At 35.8% G+C, this 11942-nt stretch overlaps 1 protein-coding gene, 1 long non-coding RNA gene and 2 pseudogenes across 7 annotated transcripts; 3 read left to right on the plus strand and 1 right to left on the minus strand.

Annotated features, from left to right (window-relative positions):
- The first annotated feature begins 580 nt into the window (after positions 1–580).
- On the plus strand, positions 581–4238 carry LOC123010276. 6 transcript variants are annotated; one of them, XR_006413091.1, is made up of 7 exons: positions 581–1165; positions 1231–1495; positions 1563–1718; positions 1788–1897; positions 1952–2329; positions 2409–2525; positions 3384–4238. It is a non-coding gene; the product is annotated as an uncharacterized LOC123010276 (long non-coding RNA). The 6 variants fall into 6 exon arrangements; XR_006413088.1 differs by having other exon boundaries at positions 1952–2525; XR_006413089.1 differs by lacking the exon at positions 3384–4238 and having other exon boundaries at positions 2409–2844.
- Positions 4239–4563: 325 nt separating this feature from the next.
- Positions 4564–6213, minus strand: LOC123010166 (annotated as a pseudogene).
- A 1512-nt stretch (positions 6214–7725) lies between these two features.
- LOC123010275 lies at positions 7726–8910 on the plus strand (annotated as a pseudogene).
- A 1131-nt stretch (positions 8911–10041) lies between these two features.
- Positions 10042–10510, plus strand: LOC123010168 (protein GVQW3-like). Its single transcript, XM_044406870.1, has 2 exons — positions 10042–10392; positions 10427–10510. The coding sequence occupies exons 1-2, from the start codon at positions 10042–10044 to the stop codon at positions 10508–10510; spliced, it is 435 nt and encodes a 144-aa protein (XP_044262805.1).
- The last annotated feature ends 1432 nt before the right edge of the window (positions 10511–11942 follow it).

An 11942-nucleotide genomic window follows, 5' to 3' on the forward strand; every position in this document is an offset into this window, starting at 1 on the left:
ATTGTAATTCTAATTTATTAGTATTTTGCTAGTCCAGAATGTACCTAAAATAAGCTCGGATCTTGGATATTTTATAGCATTCATGTTTTAATTGATGTTTTAAGCACTTAACCTAAAAATAAAAAGTCTAAAAACTCTCGATCGACTGCGATGGAAATCGGTAGATGGAGCGCAATAAGGTACTGACGCCCGAAATGTCACAGAAACAAAGTTTATATGGAAAAATCGAAAATTGAAACGGCCTTATAAGCGTAGCTTGTTGATTCAGATGGCCTTGAATTTGAGTCGACGGTGGCACCATCTGACGGGATACCCTTTAACTAGTACATAGGTGGATTCAAAGTGGTTGACAAATTTGCGTTAGAGTCGAACCACCATCTTTACTACATCGTGGTTAAGACATCTGTCAGCTTGTACCTATGGATAATTTAATTGATAGTTGACAGAAAACGTCAACCGACAACAACAAGGGGTAACCAACCTAATTAGACATAAAAACGATTTGTCAACAAGAAATTACCACCTAGGATTTGAATTTTTAGGAAAATTACGTTTTTCATGTTGTTTGTAACTAGAATTTTCAGAAGTAATTTTGAATGCCTAGGGTTGGTTACCCCTTGTTGTTGACGGTTGACGTTTTCTGTCAACCTGCTGTCAACTATCAATTAAGTTATCCATACAAGGTAACAGGTGATTTAAACTAATAAATTTTTGACACTAGTTACCATATCTTTTGTTTGTCACTACAAACCAACCTAACCAAATTTATGGTTCACGAATATTCCTAGGGAGTAATTTCTTGTTGATACAATAATATTTCTGATAATTCTAGTTACAAATAACATGAAAAACGTAATTTTCCTAGAAGTTAAAATCCTAGGTGGTAATTTCTTGTTGACAAATCTATATGTAAAACTGGTTTCAACGTTGCAGTTATTATCAGCTCGCAGACAAGACGAAAGTATTGGATTTTCTAGCAAATGAGGGCGCATTATCTCGACCATTTGGTGGCACGGGTTTTGCATATCCATAAATTCTAATGCCTCTTGTCCAATATCTGCAATCCTCTGAACTATACCAACGAACATACCTAGAGCTGGGATAAAATAGTCCTCCACGATCCTGAATATTGACAAGTTGTAATAAAGGACCAGGCACAGTAAATGTAAGTAGCGGGGTTATACAATCATCACAACCTATTTTTTTTTTTTTTTTGCATATTCTCAAAAGGTACGTTTTCTATATTGGGAAGCTAGATAGCAGGTAGGGATGGTACAGTAGCAGAGCTAACGAAGCTTGCATTTACGGACGTCGAAGCTTTAATTATGCCACATCGCAAAATTTGTCGCATAGCATATTCGGCTGCCCTGGCATCAGTGGCGTCGTTGGAACCTCCCTTTAATCTTACATGTGAGAACATGGTTTCAACACAATCAGAACTGAATGATCTTGTGAGCACATAATAAAATTCGACTTCATTCAGTAAATATTTTAGGTAGGTGCTTTTGGTCGTAAATGTTAAAGCATATGATGTTTCTTTTGTAAGCCCATTTAAATTTAAGGTCGTCGAACTTTGCTGAATGTCAGCAACGTACTCTTGAAAGGTGGTATTCAACCAGTGAAGATGTTCATCCGAAATGTGGACAAAAGGCGCCTCACTACTATCCAAAGTGTTAATGTATTGGTACCTTCTTGAAACATTATGTCCTTAAAAAGTGGTACATAATTTTCATATAAGAAATTGTGGCATCAAAATCTGAAAATTGTTCATCACCTGCTTCTTTCAGGAATCTTAATGCTGCCGTTACCGATGGAGAAAAAACTTGAATGGCTCTTCGCCCATACATTTTCTCAAAAATTGTGCGAATTAAATGCTTCTTGGTCAAATGGTTAACAGGTTTAACTGGCAGACATTTTTGTAGCTCAAACAATAATTTTAAATATTTTGCAGAAATTATCCCTTCTGATGAACCCATATCGTGATCAAGGAAAATACTTCAGGCATTTTTTACTACATACACAAAGTCAAAACTCAAAAATAATGTGGAAATGGAATGTGGAATAAATTTTGATGACATCCATTGCCAAGTTTTTTGAAAAGGCCAACATTTCCAGAAAAGTTGTTTGTTACAAGTCTCAAAACTATAAAATTACAGTCTGTTAGCAGTTGCAACATTTTTAAAGTAATGGAATGGAAATCTTTTGCCGTTAAGTTGCGTGGAAAAAGTATCCAGCTGGAATTGTGAACTGAGTTGACAATTCATGGACAACATAACATAGCATTTTACTGGCTATTTTCTGCTTTTCACCAATCGTTCCTGAACTGCAGGTATCTAAACCATACACATAATATTCTGAACGACTGTAGTGCATTTTCTCTTTAATTGACATGTCATCAATTACTAAAGAAGATATTCGTTCAATAGGATGCCTAAACTGAAATACTTCGGTACACAGGCGTTCTTTGATTAATTTATTTTGACCGTTGAATTTTCCAAGATGTCTCAAGATTGTTGATTTCGAAGGTAATTCCATTAAATTGTTATGACAAAATCGGTAACCTTTAGTTGAACGGAATCTCCATACCGTACACATTCTGACTGATATTTCAGACCATCTCGGTACTCTTTTACTATAATTTGATATAAGATCCATCAAAAATATGGCCTTCTCATCAGCGTTTTCAGCATAAACGTAGCTTTTTGATTCAGATGGCCTTGCTATAATGCGATCAAAAAGTCTGTCTATCAAGCAAGCGTAGAAATTTAAAACGTATGTCTGTGGAAGATAAAATGTCACAATGACAAATGAAATGTCTAAATGTATTTTATGTAAATTATGAGAGGAAACCATGGTGAACTATTTTTAACACCAACAAAATCTTATTTTAGTTTGTTTTGAGACGTTTCATAGAATAATTCTATTTAATTAGCTCAATGTTTTAATTTTTATAAAATAATTTTTTGACATCTAGATAACATACGAACTGCCATGCAACATACGTCCTCAACTAGGACGCCTACTTGATAGAAAGACTTTTTGATCGCACTGTATAAAAACGCGGTCAAAATCGGAAGTAAGCACGGCCTCTATCTTTTTATCAAGGAGGCCGTGGGAGTAAGTAAAGTGTTTAAAATTAATTCGCTTAGATGGCTCCACGGTAGGCGAAGGACTGTCAGTTACGTTGACAGTCTTGTCAATATTTTAAAATAAAGTCAAATAAATAAAAAAGATTCCATTTGTAAGAAAATAAGCTGAAAAATGTTAATTTTTTGAATCCGTTGGGGGTATCAAGTAACTTCATAGGTTCAGGTACCCTTGAATTTTTCCCAGATTTGTTTATGGAAGAATATTTTTGGGAATAGAAATGCTAAATTTTGCAGTGAAACGGACTCACGTAATGGTTGCTTTGGATTGGGAATTATTTCGTAAATAGAACAGCTTAAAATGAAGGTGGGAACTGCATTTACGAGGGTGGATCCCTATGCTGCACCCCTGACCCCTTTACAGTCAAACTACATCTCAACAGTTCCTGGAAAAAGTTTTCGCCGACCTCTGTTTCCACTCTTTACTTTGCAGTTTTGGTTTGGGATCATAGTGGTGCACCCATGACTCCTCTAGTGTCACATACCGACTAAGAAAGTTCTCTTTGTTTGCTTGGTACTTTTCCAAAAGACGCTTACAAGTAAACACCCGATTTCATTTTTGATCACATTCGGGGCACCCATTTTGCACTCATCTTTTTCATACCTAATTCTTTATTCAGTATGTGGTGCACCACATGATATGATAAGCCAGTATCTTCCACAATGTTTGTGATGCGTACTCATCGGTCTTGCAGTACGATATCGTGTACCTTTTTAATGTTTTTGTCTGTTGTTACCGTTATGGGAGGACCACCGACATGCTGGTTTTACAGGATGTTCTTCCGCATTTAAAATCTCGACACCAATGTTTGACTATGTCATAAGAAACTGCAGACTCCTCAATAGTTGCCACAATGTCTTCATGATTATGAATACAAAATAGTAATCAAAAAATGTAAAACATAAAAATGTATACTATAAAAATAGAGTAAAATAAGAAATAAAAGGTAAACAAGAAATAATGACCTTTGTTATATAAAGTGTGTAAAAACTACAAACAGCAAACAAAACATGAATTTTTTTTTGTTTCAGAACTTTTTATAAGTTAAAAGATATGTGTTTAGCTCAAATTAAAAAGAACAAGGAACAAAACAAAAGAATTAATGGATCAAAAAGAATGAAATGTAAAGAATAACAAAGAAGTAGTGAAAAATTTAACATAATATAAAAATAAAATAATAAGGAACAGAATAAATAAAAAATTGAAATAAATATAAAAGCAATAAACGACCCAAATATTATCTTCATCAGTTTCAGTAAATAATTTTCATTCTTTGTAATACGTAATTAACTTAAACTAAACCAAACAAACAGAATTTTGTGCGTTTGATGCTTTTATTATTAGCTTTTGTTACAGTATTTTCTCACAAACTTCAGCTCAATTTGTCAATATGAAACTAATTAGAGCTCACGCAATTTATCGCTTTGGTGAAACCGTATCTCGCACGTATCTTGTAACAATTTGTATCAAAATTTGCGTTACAAAAACACCCTCTGAAATAGCAACCCCGACAATCCAGCAAAGAAAAGGAGCTTCGAAAAATTTCAAATCTAAACTTTTAAATTCCTCCCTATCTTCGACAAACTCTCTTTCAAGAAAAGTTTCTCTTTTCCAAAAATCGACCAAATCAGCTTCTACAAAACGTCTTAAAATCTCATCGATGAAATCTCGCAAAATAAAATCACGTCTCATTGCGAGAAAAGTGGGCGAGAAATTAATCCCCCCGTCGAAACAGTGAATCAAGGGTTGATTTTTCTCATCAAATAGGTAGTCGATTTTTGATAAAACCGATGAAGGAATTCGACGCGAACATGGCTGCGTTTCTCTCAAAAGCCACTTTTTTGATGCAATTAACCGGATTTTCGCTTTTGGTGTAGCCTTTGAGGAACCTCTTCAAAGCCTTGCTGTTCCCAAAAAGGGAGTAAGTCGAGTGTTTGATTTGGATTTCGAGGTTTGAGGCATGTAAAGCGTCCATTGAGTCGATTTGAAGCTCCTTAATTCTTCTCTGCATCAAACTGATGAATTCAGTTTGGTAAATAATGGTCAAAATGAGGCAAATTAAGGTCCAGAACAGGACAAAGTGGCTTTTTGACCGAAATTCCAAGCAAAATGGCAAAATTAGTGAAAATCCAAGTGGGAAAACCTCGATTTTCAATTTTGAGGGTGATTAGAGTTACTTGGAGGAACACCTCTAAGATCAAACGCCAGGTTTGAGGGCGCAAAGTGGTGAAAACTTGCCTCCAGGAGATGATCCTCCGGGCTTGGGGGACACACCAAGAGTAGATTTCGTTGGAGTAGGGCTAGGAGGAGTCGAGGAGGGTGAAACGGTCGGGTTGGAGGAGGAAACCACCAAGTGCTAAATCAACTCTCTCGTGGTACACTTCGCCGAACTTTCCGGTTACGGTGTGGTTGGGGTAACTGGTATCAAAATCGAAAGGAGTGGTACTATGGGTGACCAGAACCTTAGTTTGGAGGATTTTTCCCAATTCGTTGATTATGGTAATGTCACACCTATAATGGAGGGTTAAAACACATGGAACGAAAACTACAACTTGGACTTTTAACGGGTTAGGGACGAAAACACGTGGAATGGTACCGCTCAAGTGTCCCTGACCCAAACTTGTATCACAAGTAGTAGTTAGGGTACCACAAGTACAATTGACCCTCAAAAACCACAATTTTGTAAATGTTGAAAGACCATAGTCTTAATATTTTATCTACCATCAGAGTTTCATTAGTCACAATCAAAAATTTAGATCGTAGGTTCCAAAATTTTTTTTTGCAATTCTACTTTCTAACTTCTCCAAAGTCTTGAAACCTAAAACAAAGACTTGTTTTTTGTTTTTGGGCAAAGATTGTGACAATTTGGACGAATTTAAGGTCACAAATGACAAATAACGATTCGTGAAAATTGTCTCAATGGGATTTTAAAAATTTTTGGGAAGCGTCGATAATTGCAGTTTCCCAAAATTCGCTGAATTTCTCAATCAAACATTCAAAGTTTTTCTCTTTAGTTTTGTAACCCAAATGGAGTAAAAACAACCCAATTGTGATATTTTGTCTCATTTTTCCACTCAATTGAAACAGTTTTTGGGCAAAAATCGTTCATCTTGTTATAAATTGATCAATTTAGTGTTGTTGCACCGATATTTTATTTTTAATATAAAGATATTTTTCTTGTTTTGTGTTTACTGGTTACAAATGAGAAAACACAGTTTTTTTCGATTTTGTCATTGTAATACGGGCTATTAGAGGTGACGTCACAGACGCGACTGTACTGAAGCTAAACATACAGTGTTGCCAGTTGTGATACTAGAGTACCAAATTGATACTAGATTTTTTTTACTAGATATTTATATTTACTTGTAAACCAATACTAATTTATATTCTCAGCCAAATACACATTATGTGAATGTTAATATTTTTTATTTTGTTTTGTTTTGGTACGACCTATCCACTCCTGTCGTTTGCAACATTCTGGCAATGCTGTACACATATTTTTGACGTACACAGAAAGTGAGGTTAGAACAGATTAAATTTCAGAAATGTTGACTACAATTGTTAAAACCATTACGAAACGACACACATTTTTCATAGCAACTATTTCCTTAGAAACAATCTCCCTACACGTCCAGGATTCAAGAAATAAACTTTTATTTGTTTAGCTTCAAAGGTACAGTCACGTACCTTGCTGACGTCACACTAATAGAGCGTATTCGGGCTTGTTGACCAAAACAAGAAGTTTCATGAAAACATGATCAATAATTTAGTTTCAAAACAACAGAAATTAACTTATTTCAAAAATCAATCAAAAACTTGAACTTGGATGAGTAGTAGTAATGACACTTTTCCCCCTCCTTCTAAACTGCGCGCGCAGAGTAAGTGGTGGGGGAAGTGTTTTATTTCTTACTTTTTGTGTGAGCAAATTGAACTAAAACATTTCTACTTTGAATTTTTGTTTATCAAAAAAATCAACTTCTGTACTATATTATGCACGTTTACTTACCACATTAAATAAACCTAATTTAAAACCCATGTCTTTCTCTCCAATCGATTAAACAAACATTTGATACGCAATATCATCATTGTCATTCATCACTCCTCAACAATGCCTCCAACTATCACAATCTTCCTTTTTTTCATTACCCCAACTCACCGCCACATCCCACGTTTCTTCCTTAAAGAAAACCTCATCAGTCAATCTTTCACTCAGTGTGTTTATAACGCAGTTGAAAGTTTTTTTGACAAATACAAAACGATTTTTTACTCCCTACCTTTGCATGAAGTGTCATATCGGTCATCAGTGGTGGTTCTGGATCGCCTACTTTTGCCCCAGTTGACTCAAAACTCTTTCTGGTCACTAATCGTCAAAAATGTTTTACTACAGGAACCCAACATTGACTACAAACCCACATTTTATATCATCCAGATGTGGAATGAGACCGAATTTGGTGAGAATATCATATATATTTTGCGAGGGTACCAAAATTGGAACCCTTGGGCCAAATTTTTGGTAATCACATTAACAACCTTTGAAAAACCTCGAAAAGTCGCAAGTGGGATTGTGAAAAAGTTGTGGGAGGTCCACGTGGTCAATGGAGTGGTACTCCTGCCCAACCATGAAAACCCAACTGTCTTCAATGCCTACACGTGTTTCTCCTACAGTGACGGTAACTGTGGTACCAACTTCAGCCAAATTAAACTAATCGACTCTTGCTCCTTTGGTCAGAGTACCAAACTTGTCAATTGGTATCCTCCAAAAATCCTCGACCGGTTTAATCAATGCACCATCAAAGTACGTTTGATTCAATGGCCACCATGCATCATAAACGTACCAAATGGTTCTTGGAGCGGTGGAAGTGGTACCCGTGGACTTGAAATTAGCAACCTAGACTTAATTGCCGAATTTGCAAACTTTCGGATGTTTTACCACCATGATCAAGTACCATCCCACTGGGGCGATATTTATGACAATGGTACCATTACTGGAAACTTAAAGTTCTTGTACCAAGAAATCGACGATATTGCCATTGGTGCTTGTGGTAAAACCATGAAACGATCCTTTTTTTCGATGATGTACTGTATCACCACGAAGGGTTAGTTTTCTGTGTCTCATTTAAGACATTTAACTCGAAATTGGAAAGTTTGGGCGAGATTATGGGTTTTGAAGCGTTGTGCTTTACCTAATGTTAGTACTAAACAGGAGATTAGTACCATTGTGGACATATTAGATCGTGGTTGGGACATCTATGGAGTATCGTCTAGGTTCTGTGAAAGTGCTGGTATTGGCAGTATCATGAATCGTACCAACGCCGCCATTTGGAAAAAATGCAAATATTGTAGAAATATGCGCAAATGTTTTGATTTGGTAGCATTTAAACGAAATGCTGTCATTTGTGCTGCAAAATCTGTTTGTCAATTTCTTTTGAATAGATACAAATAATGTCCCACTTGCTTATTGTTTTAATAATTCAGTAGGGACATATCCTACTACTATCATGATGCGAAAAGGATTACCATTTTATCAAAGAATTAAAATACTAATCGCTCGTATTTTTAGTTCAGGAAATGGGAAAAAGAAATTTTAAGAACGCGATTCGATAATTGCACTTCAGTAGTCCTTGAATAGAAAAAAACCAGCGGCGAACTTGATCTCAACAGTTTGAAATTGATTTTTTATACTTGGGGAATTGGTTGTTTTGCTGCTTTGAATGCATTTTTTTGTGAAATTGTTTATTGTAGATTAGTTGAAAAACTTGAACGTTGTTAAAAAAAAATAAATAAAATTAAACTACAAATTGTTTTTATTTGTTTTTTTACAAGTTTGACCAACGCCTTGAACAAGAAATGTTTTTTTTAATTACAAAACAAAACTCATTTTTGGTAAATTTTTAAGCTGTTGTGCTGTATCGTATCTGTTTAAGACTTGTTGCTTAAAAAATACATTTTTTTAATTATCACAATGTTTGAAGAAAAAAACGTTGCGTGCTACTAATCAAAAAAATATTAGTAATACATTTATTTTTTTAATTTAGATGAGTAGTAAAAGTAATACTTGCTTAGAATTTCTAATTTTTTAGTCAAGAAAATCTTATACATTACGCAAAACATCAAAAAAATCTAATTTTATTTCTTTTTAATTATTGAAATTGACATTTGATTGTCACACACCACTCTTTAACGATGCCTCCAACGATCATAATCTTTTTCTTCATCACACCAACTTTCCTAATTTCTCCTTTCTTCAATGAAGAAAAATTCACTCTTCAATCTCTCACTCAGTGTGTGATCGCCTACTTTTGCCCCAATTGACTCAAGATTCTTTCTGGTCACTAGTCATCAAAATTGGTTCACTACCGGAATCCAAATTTGACCACAAACCCACATTTTACGAGGTAAGCGCCAGAAATTCCCGGCCTGATTCTTATATAGACCGACAAAATTTTATCACAGCTTCCTAAGGATAAATGGATACAAACTGTACCATTTTTACGTTTATACCTTTTAGGGGCAAAACCCCCTTGATCCGTGCCACTTACGGCGTTTATGAATTGTTGCAATGATCAAGTACGTTAATACCATGGTTTCCACTATCTGTGCGAAAACATCAGTGGCGTACGTTTTACTTCCAAAATAACTTTAATAAATTTTATTTGAAGAACGTTTAAACAAAGAATTTTTTAAATATTTTTTCCAGCATGTTCTTATTTTATACTACCAAGGATAAAATTTTGTCGGTCTATTTAAGAATCACCCTGTATATGCCGATGTTTTATCGGGATAAAATTTTGTCTTCTTATAAGCACATAACATAGAAAGCTGTAGAAAAAAAATGATCTCTTAAGTCAAATAGTTGTCAATTGTAAGCATTTTGAATAAGATGCGTTTACAAAAATGTCTCAAGTGAACCAAATTGAGTACAGAGCAGTCATAAAATTCTTAACCAAAGAAGGGCTTTCACCTAAAATTATTAAAGACAGACTCGACGGCGTATACGGCCAAAGTTCTCCGTCCTATTCTGTGGTGAAAGAAATGGCAAAACGTTTTCGTATGGGACAGGAATCCCTAGAAGATGACGCAAGACCTGGTCGGCCAGTAGAGGTGATAACCGAAGACAAAGTTGCCCTTGTGGAAAAACTGGTATTAAGTGACCGACGTTTGAAGGTCAAAGAAATATCAGAAATGACCAAAGTTTCTGATACAAGTGTTCGCCGAATCCTGCATGACCATTTGGGAATGCATAAAGTCAGTGCAAGATGGGTTCTCAAACACCTTTCAGCGCTTCAAAAACAACGTCGTGTGGAGTGTGCTCGATCATTTTTGGAACTGTGTGGTGCCCAAACCCTATATTGGAAACGATTGAAACCGGAGATGAAACTATGGTCCTTTATTATGACCCTCTATCAAAAGAGAATCAATGGAATGGCGTCGTAAAGGTGAGGCACCCCCAAGAAAATTTAGAGTCTGCCAATCAACAAAAAAAGTGATGGCCACGATCTTTTGGGATTGTGAAGAGATACTTTTAATAGATTTTAAAGAAACTAATACCACCGTTAACGGCATGTATTATGCATATTACTTCACAAACTTCCAGACAATATTCGCGAAAAACGTCGAGGAAAACTGACCAGAGGTGTGCGGTTGCTGCACGATAATGCGCGCGTTCATACTGCTGGTGTTACACAAGCTGCCATCTTGGATTGTGGGTTCCAACAGATAGATCACCCCCCATATAGTCCAGATATGGCTCCAAGCATTATTATTTATTGGATATTTGAAAAAGGACCTTCGTGGTCGACGTTTTAGTGACGAATTTGAGTTGCAAGCAGCTGTGCTGGATCATTTTGAAGAAAAACCAAAAGAATATTTTTTTAAAGGGATTGAATTATTAATTAAGCCATGTAATAATTAATAATGTAATAAGTATATTGAAGTTAACGGAGACTACATTGAAAAATAAAAAAAAACATGTTACTGTAGTTTGAATTTTTCATAGTCAGGCCGGGTAATTTTGGCTTTGCCCTCGTTACATCATTCAAATGTGGAATGAGAGCGAGTTTGGTAAAAATATCAATATTTTGCGAAAGAACCAAAACTGGAACCCTTGGGCCAAATCTTTGGTAATCACACTTACAACCTTTGATAAACCCCGAAATGTCGCAAGTGGGATTGTGAAAAAGTTGTGGGAGGTCCATGTGGTCAACGGAGTGGCACTCCTGCCTGACCATAAGAACCCAACTATATTCAATGTCTACACATGGGTCCCCTTCAGTGACGGTAACTGTGGTACCAACTTCAGCCCAATAAAATTAATCGACTCTTGCTCCTTTGGTCGTAGTATCAAACTTGTCAATTGGCAACCTTCCAAAATTCCCGACCGGTTTAATCAATGTATCGTTAGAGTACGTATGATTCAATGGCCACCATTTGTTATAAACGTACCAAATGGTTCCTGGAGTGGTCCCCCACGTAGTTTGCATGGTATTGAAATCAGTCTCCTAGATTTAATTGCGGAATTTGCAAACGTTCGTATGTTCTTCCCCTATGATCAAGTACCATCCAACTGGGGCGATATTTATGACAATGGTACTATCACTGGAAACTTGTATTTATACCAAGAAATCGACGATATACCATTGGTGCTTATGCCAAAACCATTTTTTTATCAGACGTTATTAGTCAGTGCATTAGCTAATGTTAGTACCAAACAGGAAATTAGTACCATTGGCGAAATCCTAGCTCGTGGTTTCGTAATTTACGGGATTAAAACAACCACGATGTACTTTAATAGTGAT

The sequence above is a fragment of the Tribolium madens genome, unplaced genomic scaffold (assembly GCF_015345945.1).
Source record: "Tribolium madens isolate multiple individuals breed KSU strain unplaced genomic scaffold, Tmad_KSU_1.1 Scaffold_7;HRSCAF=85;Tcas5.2_LG10, whole genome shotgun sequence".
In the NCBI taxonomy this organism is placed as follows: domain Eukaryota; kingdom Metazoa; phylum Arthropoda; class Insecta; order Coleoptera; family Tenebrionidae; genus Tribolium; species Tribolium madens.